Here is a 15,534-nt window from a genome sequence, read left to right as displayed (position 1 = left end):
TTAATCCCCTAAACCGTAACATGCTCAATAATATTTGAACAGGACATTGTTTTGTTGAGTTTATCAGAAGTTAGTCAGAAGTCCACACAGCTCGAGGAAACGCCCACAATCCACACATTCGATCAAATACAAAGAAAGAAAAGGACATAATCATTTTGCTTATTTGATCAATTATAGATAAAAAGGTCAGAAGTGTTAATGTGTCTGCGTACAGTCATTCATAAATCATTCATACAAGTATTTGTTCTTTATGCTGACATACAAAACATACAGAAGTCTTCATCGCTCAGTCAGACACTTGAACCCAAACTCTCATTTAGGCCCTCTGAGTGTCTGTGGGGGGGCGAGCCAGAATAATGAGGATGGAAATGGAAAGCTTTCATATCACCTCCGTCTCTGCAGCTCTGTCTTCGGGCCGATTCCATCTGCTGTCCCTGAACAGGAGCCGCGGCTTCCCAGGTGTTTTCACTTCATCTTCAATGTCCACATACACACATGCTGTGACTCTGCAGGGTGTGTGTGTGTGTGTGTGTGTGTGTGTATGTGCATCTTCACCTTTTCAAGTTTGAAGGTTGTACGTTGTGAATAATCAGGCTGCCATGGCGCTACAAGGGGCCTTAAAGTGTGTGTGTGTGTGTGTGTGTGTGTGTGTGTCAACTCAAAGCTGTTTTTATTTTACGTTACAATATATCGACGCTTCTTATTTTCTCTGAAACATTCAGCAGATAACCAATAATTCAGGATTTTAAATATATATTCATAACCTGTAGTTTATGCACAGCTGTGTGCTGAGCAAAGATGGATGACGTAATATTCCAAAGCGCTGATCTTAACAAAGAACGGTTGTGACTCTTCAAATGTTCATTTATTTTAAGTACATCACAGAACGTTATTAACGCCCTCTCGGCTCTTGATTCGGCGTGTTGCCTTTGTTCTTCTTCTTCTCTGTCTTTTATTGGCGGTGGGAAAAGAAAGCAATTTGGCTTCTTATTATCAGACAATAAATTACCGATTTTAATTTCATTAACTGAATAATACATAAAGATATCGTTTTCCGTTATCGGAGGATTATTTATCTGCTCGATATGTTGTCTGTAATGTCCAATGTTCTTATGCCATCTACACAGGTAGGTGTGTGGGTTCTTACGCAGATGGAGCTTCAGGTTGTAGGTGTGTGGGTTCTTACGCAGATGGAGCTTCAGGTTGTAGGTGTGTGGGTTCTTACACAGATGGAGCTTCAGGTTGTAGGTGTGTGGGTTCTTACACAGATGGAGCTTCAGGTTGTAGGTGTGTGGGTTCTTACACAGATGGAGCTTCAGGTTGTAGGTGTGTGGGTTCTTACGCAGATGGAGCTTCAGGTTGTAGGTGTGTGGGTTCTTACACAGATGGAGCTTCAGGTTGTAGGTGTGTGGGTTCTTACGCAGATGGAGCTTCAGGTCGTAGGTGTGTGGGTTCTTACACAGATGGAGCTTCAGGTTGTAGGTGTGTGGGTTCTTACGCAGATGGAGCTTCAGGTTGTAGGTGTGTGGGTTCTTACACAGATGGAGCTTCAGGTTGTAGGTGTGTGGGTTCTTACGCAGATGGAGCTTCAGGTTGTAGGTGTGTGGGTTCTTACACAGATGGAGCTTCAGGTTGTAGGTGTGTGGGTTCTTACACAGATGGAGCTTCAGGTTGTAGGTGTGTGGGTTCTTACACAGATGGAGCTTCAGGTCGTAGGTGTGTGGGTTCTTACACAGATGGAGCTTCAGGTTGTAGGTGTGTGGGTTCTTACACAGATGGAGCTTCAGGTTGTAGGTGTGTGGGTTCTTACACAGATGGAGCTTCAGGTTGTAGGTGTGTGGGTTCTTACACAGATGGAGCTTCAGGTCGTAGGTGTGTGGGTTCTTACACAGATGGAGCTTCAGGTCGTAGGTGTGTGTGTCACTGATTCGTTCGGTTGTATGAGTTGATCTGTCACTGATCTATCGCTGATGCGTTCGTGTTGTTCACTGGTTCGTTGGGCTCGCTCACTGGTGAGAACTGTTTGCTCTCTCTACCTGTGTCCTATCACCCACTTCCTGTCACCTGTGCACCCTTATATACTGAGAGCCTAGTGCATTTAATCACTGCCGCCAAGTGTCCAAAATAATATTGCAGGGCTTAAACCAAATAATAATAAATGCCAACAATAACACAAAATGGCTTCTACAGTATCTTTCTTGCTGATATGAACTTCTTACTTCTTATTTATTTCCTAAATTAATTTATTCTCAATGTAAAGAAAACATAACTCTAGGATGATTGTATTTTTAGCAAACGTGAATCTGTGTTGGTGATCGCTGAGGACGAAATCAAAGTCAAAGGAGTCTTTCAACAGGCAGAACATAACCTTAACTTTACCAGTAAATGTTTTTTAAAAAGCTCCAAAATCCACAGAGAAAAAGAGAAAATCTGCAGCGAAACAGTTTTGAGCGTCTTTTCATGCTCAACAAGCAAAAACTGTCCAAGTGCTTTCAATACTTAAAACAAATCATTTCCATATGAGAGTGACAAACTGTGTTCCCATAAAGAAGATATTATACAGCATTTTCCTGGGACGTAAATTCAAAGCGGTGAGAAGTGATTTAACTGCATCTCTGCTGAGGAGGAGGAGCAGGAGGAGGCAGGAGGAGCAGGAGGAGGCAGGAGGAGCAGGAGGAGCAGGAGGAGCAGGAGGAGCAGGAGGAGCAGGAGGAGCAGGAGGAGGAGGGGATCGCTTAGTAAAGGAGATTAAAGTGTGACGTCATCTGCTGATCAGATGTTACTTTGTTCAGTCAGCAGTTGGAAACTGTTCCACGTGGTTGGAATCGATTTCACAGAAGGTTCATCAACAGGAAGCACTGAGAAACTCTTCTTCTGCAGTATCAATAATACAAGATCTTGTAACAATTTATGATTTAAACAAACGCTCCGAGGCACATTTGTTCTTTCAAGCTTTTCAGTTTTGATTTCAAGCTATGTTTTCAAAGGGAAGTACAGCTGATGAATACCACAGCTGGTGTGCTGCTTCAGCTGTTCCCCGAGAACGTGCGGCTTTGCCCCTAAAACAGAAAATATCTCTTTTGTTGGAGTCAAGTCCCGAGTTCTAAACTTTGAGTTTCAAGTCCTAAACAAGTCATAGTGCGCTCTTCACAACTTCAAACCTGCTCACTTGGCTTACTGCAACCTGGTTTTTGTTGACCACAGCAAAGTTTTGTTTGGAAACTATTATCTTTGGTAGAATGTTCTCCAGCTGGCGCTCAGTAATGTGACGTCGGTACTTCCTGCTTCTCTCCTGCAGCTTGATTTGATGCCGTCGGTTCAAACAAAGCTGATCTGTGAATTAAGTGTCGACTTGCTTGGAATGAAATGTGACATGAAGGCACTCTTCTTAAACAACGTATGTTTTAATCTTTGGGCATCGGGGAAGGTATCAAATATGTTCAATTAAAAAGGGTCGTTGGTGTTAAAGTGGAGTTTCAAGTCTTCCTTGACTTTGTTGAGTCATCACATTTGTGACCTCTAGGAAGCAGGATCCAGGAAGTCCAGTTGCAGTAACAGATTAGGTTTAGATCTGTTATCATGGAGGGAACTATGTCGAGTTGTCAGAACGTGGTGCCAGGGTTATTGTTGTGTTGAATTGTTCTCACTCGCTCACAGCACTATGATGCAGTTTTATAAAAAGGTTTGTACAGAATTGTAAAATGGAAAGATATTGTGGATAGAAGTCGTGAGCAGTGCGTCGGGCCGGGTTAGGGTTAGGTGCACATGGAAACAAAAGGTTTAATGAGCCTCATCTACTACTAACTCATGTAGTTGGTAATGTATTAACATGTGCTTCATGAACTGTTGCTCTTTTCTCATGTCTGACCTGAAATCTGCTCATAACTTAAAGCCGGATCTTCTTAATCGATTGTCTTTAATTAGCATGTATAGTCTTTGAAAGGCATCTTGACGTTAACATAAGATCCCCCAGAAGAAAGTCTGCAGACGTCGTGTCGGCAAGTGAAGGCGCTTCTTCAGATCTTTACACTCGGCGCTGAACTCCATTAAAGCCGCCTGGTCGCACTCTCACGGCCGCTCCCCCGCCGCTCCGCGCCCTAATGTGGCAGATAATTGCAGGATCCATAATGAACGCTTTAAAGCCGCTGCTCTCTAAAGGTTGCCTTGGTGACAGGCCATTGATACAAGGCTAATGAAGCCGATTAATCTCCAGACCCCCGGGGGGGGGGGGGGGGATGGCGTGGGGCCGCGAACCGAGAAATACACTCCGGAGGTGTTAAGGTGACCTAACGTAGCCTGAAAGGTCAATACAGAGCTCTTACCTTCACCTTACGTAAACTGTCTGAGCAGTGGCTCCTGGGAAATGAAGTCTCCTGCTTCCCTATAGTTTATTCCTGTGAACAGTGACTCTCAGAGGTAAAGATGAAGAAGGGCAAATCTCTGACGATGCAGCCGTGTGATAAGATGTAAAGACACGCGTATGTGTGTTCTCCTGTGTTCTCCTGTGTTCTCCTGTGTTCTCCTGTGTTCTCCTGTGTTCTCCTGTGTTCTCCTGTGTTCTCCTGTGTTCTCCTGTGTTCTCCTGTGTTCTCCTGTGTTCTCCTGTGTTCTCCTGTGTTCTCCTGTGTTCTCCTGTGTTCTCCTGTGTTCTCCTGTGTTCTCCTGTGTTCTCCTGTGTTCTCCTGTGTTCTCCTGTGTTCTCCTGTGTTCTCCTGTGTTCTCCTTTAGCTGGATGACATTGTTCTGGATCTTCAGTTTAGGAAAGCAGAAATAAGTCTCAATAACTCTTAAAATTAAATCAACATTTAAAATAATCGATTATTGGATGAATTGTGATTCTCTTTGCAGAAAATCATTTAAAACCCAATTATCGACATTATGAACGCCTTTTAACATATTTGTAAGACCAGGCTGTACGTTCATTACCTCTGAACCAATGGGTGTCGGCCCTCGCAGACGGATTACAATCCGACCAGCAACCAGGCTTAAGAACTGGAGTAAGACCTGGACAAGAGCCACAGTGTGACGCAGCTCTATTTGTTAATATTTATGAATAAAAGATAATGGAAGTAATGATTCAGTTTGTTTTTATTATGGGTCATTACAAATAGGTCATGTTTCCCCCAACCTGCTCCTAGCAACCACCACCACACCCTCTGTGGACTGTAAACGTTGACAGATTGATTTACTGTATAAATAGTTTGGGACTTATTACATAATCAGTACGTTCTTAAAAAAAGTCTCAATTATTTTACACCTGACTTGGTAATGTTATGTTTTACAGCAGTTTATGGCATAATGGCACTAAAATGATGGGATACTGTCATCCAATTTAATGTTTTTATTTTGCAGATGCAGTTACTTTGAGGGATTTTGTTAATATCTCTGGTAGAGCAGTGCTGGAATTAATTTTGAGTGTTTTCAGAGTTTGCTGTTAATATCGCGGCACATGTTCAGTGTCTGTGCCTTCCTTCGGCCCAGTTTAAGGTCCTTATTGAGATGAACTGGATGAAGTTCGGTCTCTGCTGCTTGAAAGGATTTCCTCATTGATCGTGTGTCGGAGCTCCTGTGACCTTTCAGTTGTGGTCTGCTGCTCCTTCAGGCACAAAAGCACTGACATTTCACTGAAGACTCTCTGTGGCCACGCTCATTGATCAGGAAGGAACATTCACAAACGGAGCAGACTTTGACCATTTTCACAGTTTTTACCGGTACGCTTTCGACTCCTAACGAGGGTTACATGTATAAGCACGGCTCTATGAATGCTCCGTCGGTCTGTGGTGGTCAGGAAAAGATGTAACTTCTGTTTTTATACGTCCTAAAGGACGCGTGGCCTAAATCACAGAACTTTGCTTTGTATTTTTGGTTGATTTTATCTAGAAAAAGGCAAAGAATTACCACCGGAGCCAACAAACACCCATATGACCTCCAAACCTGTCAAGCAATGGCTAAAAAGAGTGACTTTGTCTCTTGTTTGCTGTGGTATTGCAGTGGTTTTCTTGTGTTATTCCCTGTATAAATAAAATCCTGACGGTTAAACGGTCTGATTTGGTACACATGTAAGTTTAAACGTTTTACACCGGGATGACTTGAGTGTATCGACCTTGCAGGAATAAACTAGTGCAACACTTTTATTATTACAAAAGCACAAGTTTATGTAATGGTCAGTGAACACAGCGCAGTCGGACTCTCCTCAGTCTGCAGGTTCCTGATGGCTGCCTGCTCTGTGGCTTGTTATCGTTGCCGCTGTGACTTTAACGTATTCCCTTCACACTCTTGACGACACGTCACTTGTTATTGACTCGGCGGCTGCTGCTGCTAATACTAATTCATGTCAGTCAATAGGAGGTGACCTATCGCAGCCACTTCTTGAGTAAGTTTGGATCGTCTCAGCCACCCGGAGAGCTCGACACGAGTCTGAGGAAGAGAACAGAAATTTGTTTTGCAGCCAATCGTTTTTTCATTTGTCAGATGAAAGTGGTGATATTGAGCTCTGCTGGAGTAAGGGAGGTGCATGGAGTCATCACTGTTTTCAGTGTCAGGTTTTCAGAACGGTTTGTGCTCTCAAGACTTTTAAAGCTTCATTTTCATCCCACTTTTCTGGTGTCGAGGCGTCTTTACAGCCTTGATGGCCGTTTATGATAGAATGTCGGGAGGTCAGTGCAACCTTCACTAATGGTCATGTTTTTGATGTTTGTTGCAGGAGTGTGCGGCTGCTGCGGGCCGCTGAGGCCGAGGTACAAACGCCTGGTGGACAACATCTTCCCTGAGGACCCCAAAGTAAGTCCCTGCATGACACCTGCTCAGTCAAATGAAGGAGTCTTGTTAAGCGTACAGTCCATGTGTTGGGCCGGAGACCCTGCACCGGAGGTTTTGATTTAGTAAAAAAAATATGCTGACCGTTTATTAGTTTCAAATTCTAGTAATTAGAATTGTATTAGCCAACAGTCTTGTTTTGTCAGTGACGTTGTCGTCTGATATTAGTCATGCTCTTGTAGATGTCCTCTAAGCATTGTGAGGCCCCAGCTCTGCTCCGTGCCGGCTGTTAGCAGCGTATTAACACGTTTGGTGCCCAGTTGTTACCACAGTGTTGAGATTGCTGTGGAGACCCAGTGACACCTTCCCAGCCACAACACAGAAATAATTGGACCATGGAGCCACATGAAAGCTTGAGACTTTGATGAATCATGTTATTAAATGTGACATGGCTTTGATAACAGGACCATGACAAGTTATTATCACCGTTTTATTCCTCGACCCCTGTTAATTACGCTGACTGTGTACATAGCTTGTCCCGTTCACAAGGGAGTGATTTTTCTTTTTTTACTCTCACCCCCCCCCCCCCCCCCCCCCCCATATCTTCTCAAGGGCCTTTGGTGTAAGCAAGCAGGTGCAGTGGGAAATTGAAATGCTTGAACGGTCGAGACCTTGTCAATTTAATTATGGCTTGCCGAGAGCCTGAGGAGCTGAAGACTGACTTGGGGGGGAATTAACTCCCTTCTCTTCTCGTATGACACCTGGTGCTAATAAAGTTGGCTGTGTGTTGTCAGATACAGTATGAAGTCCTTCATAAGTCCCCACAAAGTCAATTCATCAAGCAACAACTTCCTTTTCCCATTCTGACCGAGTAATCACGTTTCATGAGTTTCAATAAGACCGATGTGGATCAGAATAAAGACGAGTATTGTTACTGTAGATCTGTGGTGTTCAGTCATCAAAGGGGAACAAGCCCTTTAACATCCTGCTTGTGTTGATGCCAGTGTCGTCTTCTGAGCAGCGTTTTAGGAAATGAATTAACTTTCCTTAAAATAAAGCACTAAAGGTTAATAAGCCTGACCTGGAGTATGAGGCTGCGTCTAGCTGCTATTCGTATCCTAATGTTTATAAACACTAAGTATTTCTTGGTCTTTTAAGATATGAAGAGAATTACTTTACTTGGAATTTGATGACTTGAAAACCTTTCTGTCTCAATGGTTAAGGTTCATTTGCTGAAGTTTCTTTTAAAGTCCACTCCAGTCCGTCTCTTCATACTTTCTGACTTCCTGTCTGTGGCTCTCAGCTCCAAGCCTGTTGGTTCCTACTAAAGAAGTACATCTTTAAAAACACAGATATATAGTTTGATGTTCAGAAAAGGTTTCAGTCATTTCCTAAAACAGCTCGTCCCTGTAGTTTGTATCAAACTAACTGCAGGAATCAGCATTTGTTGGGGACTATTTTCAGCGGCGGATGAATCCACATTTGGGGTTCTAGTGAGTATTTGTGTCAGCAGGAAGGTGTGTGTGGGATTCCTCTACGGCGCAGAGGAAGAAGATCTGTCTTTGATACTTCTCCCTCTGCACTGCCTTGTGTTTGTCTTCAGGATGGTCTCAGTAAATCGGACATGGAGAAGCTGACCTTCTACGCCGTGTCGGCTCCAGAGAAGCTGGACAGGATCGGAGCTTACCTGGCGGAGCGGCTGAGCCGAGATGTGCTGCGGCACCGCACCGGGTCAGTTTCTTATGTTTCGCCAAGAAAACCTTGAGGCTTCCTGCTAACCGGAAGAATTCAAATAGTTTCACGCACTTACACCAACACACAACTGGACATTTATACAGTGTACACACATCACATTACAGACCAGTCAAAGAAAATACACAGAATTCTTTCCTTTACTGCTGAAATGTCGTCGGTTTTTCTGACATCTGTTTACAATAAAGGTCCATAAATTCAGATTTTATATTTTCTAATAAAAAAGACCACCCAGTCCGCTATGGCCGCCAATCCGCACCGCCCAAAATATATAAATATCTCTTCATCAAGCACCCGACACGACCTACTAACACAAACTATAGTGCCAAATATCCAAACACATTTATTCCAGAACAAGTAGAAGCGCAATATGAGTGAAAAGATCCATGAAAATGTAATATTTAGTTTGTTTTGACAGAACTACGTCACCGCTCACACTTCCTGTGAATGCCACCCAAAATGTATTTTCACAAAAATGATTTTCTCTTCCGTCTTTTTGCACATAACTGCAGTGATCGAGGGTCTCAGCGCTGCCAAAACCTTCTCGACTGTGTACCTGAAGCACAAGGTGCTGCTCTGCCGACGTGCAGGTCATTTGTTTGTCACAGGGACTGTGGTAGAACATGTCGTACCGTGATGCATGATAACAGACGGGTTAAGAGAATGAAGCTCGGAGAAAGCATCTTTAAACTTCTCCCAATGATCACAATGGCTTCTGTAATATTAAAGGTCTTTTCCTTTTACATTTCCCTGAACTTCTCGGTGCTTTCTGCTCCTGGAAACCATTCAAACTAACCCTCCCTTTTATATTTCTGAAAGAGCGGCAGCACTGAATCAATACAGCGATTGTAATGTCAGGAATGGTGTTTAATTGGCCGTGATTTTTATTCCCAGAAGCCGACAGCCGGGGAACAAATACATCCCTCTCTTCCGTCTGTAGTCGGCCACGTGTCGTTACAGAACCATGTGGCACGTCCTGAAACACTCTGTCCATCCAACGGAGCGACATGTTCGTACGCTCGACTTTGTGATGTCACTCAGACCTCAAAGCTGTCGCTTTTTCTCCCAGATGGAGCAAACGGAGTGTTTTACTTCTACGACTTCATGTCATGAGATGTACACAGACAATATAAACTCAGAGACGACACGCAGCACTGGAGTGATGCGCAGTAACGCTGCGGAGAGAAATATCTATTCTACCACAATAAAAGAGTAACAAAAAGTAAACCCATCATAATATTGGTACAGATATCGGTGTCGGCCCCGATCGCTTATCACAAAATCACTTATTTGGTGTGATTTTTAAAAAGCTCTCGTATTCACCAGGTCCAAGGCAAGTTTAAGTTTCTGCTTCTACCAGCAGTCACACATTCAGTGAACTGTTAGCAACTCGTCTGAAATGACTTGTCTGTTGTCGGTTTAAAGGTTCTCATCTAAAGACATTTTATTCAAGAAAGATCACCAACAGAGATGAATAAACAGGAAGTATGCACGGTATTTTCCAACTGATTCCATCCGAATGCTGATATACAGAACACACTTATGTTCTATACAAGTCTCTCCTGTAGTTAATATGCTTACTGTTATCCTGCCGATAACGTGCCGACATCATCGTGCATCCCTCGACCCCATCGCATCATTTTCAGACCGTTGTTAGCAGCCTGCTCATTAACAACGCCCCCCCCCTGTGTGCAGGAACGTCGTGATTGCCATGGAGGCTCTGGACCAGCTGCTGATGGCCTGTCACTCTCAGAGCATCAAACCCTTCGTGGAGAGTTTCCTGCATATGGTGGCCAAGCTGCTGGAGTCCAGAGAACCAGACCTGCAGGTCCTGGGGACCAACTCGGTAAGAGAAGACCTGCAGCAGTCTGAGACATGAAGGCAGAACCGGTATCATCACAACTGCAGGTTTATTGGGGTTTATGGAAGTTATTTTTGTGAGGGACGTTCTGAACTCAGCCTGGACTTCACAGGAGTGCCAACAATGTGTTGACAGTGCATTTACGTGTACACACACAGACGCACACACACACTCAGCACAGTTGATGGCTGTTAGGGAGGAGCTCCTGATGTGGTGCCATGAGGAGGAAGACGATGAGGCTGAGAAGGGGAGAGAGAGAAGCGACAGAAGAAATATTTTGTGTGTCAGGACGCTCTGTTCCAGAAGATGCTCACTTTACACGCGGGAAGCTTTAAATGGTGACATCCAGGAGGGTTAGTGACGTCAGTAAACGTTCATATTACAACCGCTTTACAAAACAAGGACCTACATTCTGCTCCCTGCTCTCACGTTTACCTGCTTTACTCTCATATCAATCTTCTGAACTGACTCAATGTAGTAAGAATTAACACAAATATCAGTAGTTGTTAATAATTAAAGCTGTGCACTTTTATCGAGCCTCCTGTCAGTAAAATAGGTGAATACTTCCCCCTTCACGCCGTAATGAATACAAACAATACTCCTCCGGACATGGCATCACAATATATATGCAGAAGTCAAATTGGAAATGTAAACATTGCTTAGGGAAAGTATTTAGTTTAACTTGAATCATGACATGAGCTGAGAATAATAGAAGATTAAAATAAATTGTGTTTTTATTTATTGGTGGCACAGAAGAAGCTGTACGGAGGTTAGAAGAACATTAAGTATGATCATCTCTTTATGAACCCTGAAGTCTGCGCTGCGTTTCCATCATTCTGAAGTGTTCCTGACATTATTATACTCTTTATAAAGTCATGAGCACGTCAGCTCCATAACACTGATTATCATTCACAAAACTGTTTTCGTTAAGATTCTGTTTTTGTGCAGCTTGTTCATTTAAAATGTTGCCTTAAAATGAGAGAAATGCATTTACTGTGAAGCCAAACCAAAATTAACATAAAGCAGCAATTCATACCACACACACACACACACACACACACACACACACACACACACACACACACTCAGTTGCAGCCCAGAGGTGGATGTTGGTTGTTAAATACCTAATTTAACTTTTACTCTGGCGGTGGAAATGAGCCTTTACAATATCCTGTGAAAGACTAATTATTATTATTAGCCTCTATGAGCCGCCAGCAAATGTCAGCCTGACGCTCCTTCCAAGTGTTCTGAAGGTGAACCCAAAGTGTTCCCCTCCTTCCCTCATCATGCCTCCTGTTCTGAGTCGTCCTTGCCATTGTTGGCGGTTCATCTGAGCAGGAAGTGGAGCTGCAGGTTCAGATGTGAAAGCCTTTGCATTATTTATGTGTGGTATTTAGAGTCTCCTAGAGAAGGAGATGCAGGGACGTGTCGGTGAGTTGGGGGGGGGGGGGACACACACGACAGTGGTACAGATTGCCTTCAGATGAGAGCCGTGTTAATTAAATGTCCCTCTTGGAGCCGGCAGAGATGCTCCGTTTGGTTTTACACCGCGGCCGAGGAGAACGGAGCGCTTGTGTTTGTTCTGTCGGATCCTTTTCAGTTTAATGAGTTTGTTTGCGATGTCTGTGGAACAACACCAACACATTACTACCATTCCGTGGAAAGACTGTTTGAAAGCAGTCGGACACTTTCAGCTGTGACTAATTAATTACAAACCTCACACATTTGGGGGTTTTGTGGACACTCCTCTGCAGAGCTGCTCACAGTGGGCTGAAGAACACAATCACCTTCTGTCACCATCGTGTCCCGTCAGAGCATCACATGGCTGGAAACAGACCAACGGTTCATCCACGTGATCTGAAACACTTTGCTTAGAGGTCCAACGGAAATGTTCTTAACAAGGAATAAGAAGCAAGTGTTCGTACAAGGACGTGGGGCCGTACACTGTGATGGATGGATGTTAAAGACACCTTTTGCTTTCTCTTCCAATTAAGTTGGTCCCACCTGCAGGACGGAACCTTTGCAACTAGTGCAGAGATGCATACAAATCTTATTCTGCAGAGAGAAACAACGTGTTTGTCCTGCACTGGTTTTGTCTTGATTAAAGTGCTCATCAGATGTTCTTAATTTAGATTAGATTTAATATGGTGGATGTCTCCCCAAGAGCCTCAGTCCTCATGCTGAGGAGCTGCAGGGAATTCAAACCGTTGGGATTAAGACATGTTGCCATAGCTACTGAATTTTATAAAAACTTTTTATTAAGCCTCCACACCGACGACAGCTGTGACCGGAGGCACAAGGTTTCTGGGTTGTCCATCTGTCCAGAACAGTCTGGAGGGAATTTGTTCTAATTGGGCACAAACGTCCACGTGGACTCGAGGATGAACTGATTTTAGAATTTGGGGGTCGAAAGTCGAGGTCACTGTGACCTCACGAAACACCTATTTGGCAGTAACCCAAGAATTTAAAGGCCAATTATGACAATTTCACACAAATGTCTTATTATAAATGTTGAAGTGATGACATTTTGGAGACGTGGATGCAAACTGCGGCATGATGGTTGGCCGAGGCGGTGATTCTATTTAAAGAAAAGGTTTTCCAGAGAGTTGCAGCTTTCCCAGTTTTGGATGGATAAGAAAATGTCAGTCGACATTCAGATACAATATAGGACGCCGGTGTTTTGAGCCTCCATGTAAAGTGATTTTTTTGAATATCCAGACTTTCCACCAAATGTCTCGTCATGTGTGAAGTAACTTCTGAGATATTGTGCTGACTTACAGACACAAAGAAAACCTTGTGGCTGAGTGATGAATCATTCTGTCACTAGATTACACAAAGGTTTTCTAATCAATCGAACAATGGCATATTCGTTACAAACATGCAGCATTTATGACCTTTTAATGGGACTGTTTCCCTCTTAGAACAGAACAGCGTCTCTATTTTTACCCCGCCCAGCATGTGTGCGTGTCATCAGAGTGTTTCTTTCCTGTCTGCGCTGCCAGCCATTCGCTGTTTCCACATTTATCTGCCAGTTAACTTTATCACAAGAAATTGGCAGAGTGCGACGGCGAGAAGTGTCTCTCCCTCCACTCCGTCTCAATAGACGAGACACTCATCAGTCCACTCTCCGGCACATGAAGCCACTGAGTCAGACTCACAGGGGAGTTTATTTATAGCCTGTGGACCAATCGTTTGCCAAGAAAATCTCTATTTGTCTGTTCAATCTTATTCTCTAGATAGAAGTTCTTGGACTGTTTTATTGAGTTTAAAGTTTGGAACAAAATGGAAATGAGATTACCCTAAATGTCTTTAAATACCTGGGATGTGCCAAACTTTACACCCAACAACCGATTAGAAGCTTCTGAAATCGGCTTTACCAACCAAAAGTCGTCTCTGGTCTGAGGCTCCAAACTAAACCGATGCTACGTTTACGTCCAGCGTCTTCTCTACTCCGATGTTTCCAAACCCCTAAAACGGAGAGTTTTGAAAACGTTGCTACCAAAGTTTGTTTCAGTCACAACGTGTTCTTCTCTGATTCGTCAGGACGCTATCACGTGACCCTTTCCCGGAAGTAAACAGAAGTCACCCGTCTTGACTACCACTGGCTGATTCAACATGGAACAGGCGTCGCAGACTTTGTTGTCTATGCAAACAGCTACTACTGCCTACATGCGCAGCAGGAAAGCTATTATTCAAGCACTTCCTGTTTACACCAGTCCAGAGTACATGAGGTTGTGCACAGAGACGATATTTAAACATTTTATTGTAGGTGTACTCTGAGTGAACTCTCCCAGAAATCCATCTTTCCTGGGTTTTATTCCTCCGTTGTTTTGACTGCAGCCTTTGTTGTCCTTCTTCACTTGTGATTTCACACATAGCGGTTAGTTCACAGATGGCCATTGAAGTGTCGGCTCCTCTTCTAACAGAGGGACCTTCATTAGTCCACAGTTAAGTCTTTGTTGTTTCTGTTTGAGGCCTTTTGTGTAAAGCTCAGACACAACATCACAAACTCTTTAATTGGCCAAAAGCCAGTAAATTGTGCAGGAATCATGATTCAAAGACAAAGTGTGAAATGTTTTATACAAAGAAGTATCACAAGCTTCTTAAGACAACAGAACAATTTAATACATTAGTATTATATTCTTATGGTATTGCAAGTGTTTGGAACGGTACATTGAAATATTAACAAAGTGTTCTCTCTAACACACGGACACGGTGCGTCAAGTCTTCAAAGCTTTCCTCAAAGAATACATTAACCTTTAGCTCTGAATGCAAATTAGATCTCTTTCAAATCTATTGATTGGAATCAACGGATAAGTGCCAAAAGAATCTCTCTCCACCTTTTTAGTTTGTGTCCACCTGACGAACACAATATTCTCTTTCAGCTCGTTTGTGGTCTCCTCCATCTCCCTGGATAAATGCTGCACTTTGTTCCGACTTGTCTTATCGGAGCTTGTTTGCTGAAACTTGCTGAACTGCTGTTTACTTCCTGTGAAGGGTGGTGTCTCTGGACAAACTGTCCCCCGCTGCCAAGAGGTGGGAGCAGAAATGTCACTTATGATTGGGGGACAGGAAATGAAGCAGTGACCTGTAGAGACATAGATGGCCTTGGATAACACTTGTGGACTGCTTCATATTGGTTTAATATTCTGTACTTATCGTTGAAATCAGAACTATTGGGGGGGAAACCTTTTAAAATGTCTTCGGGCTACAGAATCCAGCCCTGACTCACCGTCTGCCTGCAGCCCCGGCCACAAGTATAGTTCAGTACAATCCCAGTGCACGTATCAAATATCCACATTTAATCAGTTTCTTGTAGGAATGTATGGAGACATGGAGAAATAATAACTTTTTACAATTTATTTTATTTAGTAAAACAGCACGTGTCCAAAGACCTCTTCATAACAGAAGAGTCTCTGAGGAGGATGGAAATACTAAACAAAACTCAATATTTAATGGAAACAATGTCTTCAAAGCTGAACACGTCACTGCAAAGAAACTCTGTGACTGGCGGTCTGCTCGTTCATGGACATCCGCGCTGGATGATCGATGGAGGAGCTCGACAGTTGCAGTGGGAGGAGTTCTTTAATGGACGCACGGATACCACATGTGAGATGCAGTCAGTGGCGTGCTCTGGTTGTGTGATTGTAGGGAACCTTGTATAA

At 43.4% G+C, this 15,534-nt stretch overlaps 1 protein-coding gene across 3 annotated transcripts in view; it reads left to right on the top strand.

Moving 5' to 3' along the window:
• Nucleotides 1-15,534, top strand: part of efr3a (EFR3 homolog A (S. cerevisiae)) — a 99,137-nt gene that overhangs the window by 25,468 nt on the left and 58,135 nt on the right. For all 3 annotated transcript variants that reach the window (XM_029453105.1, XM_029453106.1, XM_029453104.1), the window contains 3 exons: nucleotides 6,704-6,780; nucleotides 8,360-8,487; nucleotides 10,204-10,354. In XM_029453105.1, the coding sequence (XP_029308965.1) occupies nucleotides 6,704-6,780; nucleotides 8,360-8,487; nucleotides 10,204-10,354 (356 nt within the window). The remainder of the gene's footprint in view (nucleotides 1-6,703; nucleotides 6,781-8,359; nucleotides 8,488-10,203; nucleotides 10,355-15,534) is intronic.

The sequence above is a fragment of the Cottoperca gobio genome, chromosome 17, assembly GCF_900634415.1.
Source record: "Cottoperca gobio chromosome 17, fCotGob3.1, whole genome shotgun sequence".
Taxonomy (NCBI): Eukaryota; Metazoa; Chordata; class Actinopteri; order Perciformes; family Bovichtidae; genus Cottoperca; species Cottoperca gobio.
Note: the sequence above shows the minus strand (reverse complement) of the source record. Positions and strands in the feature narration are given on the sequence as shown.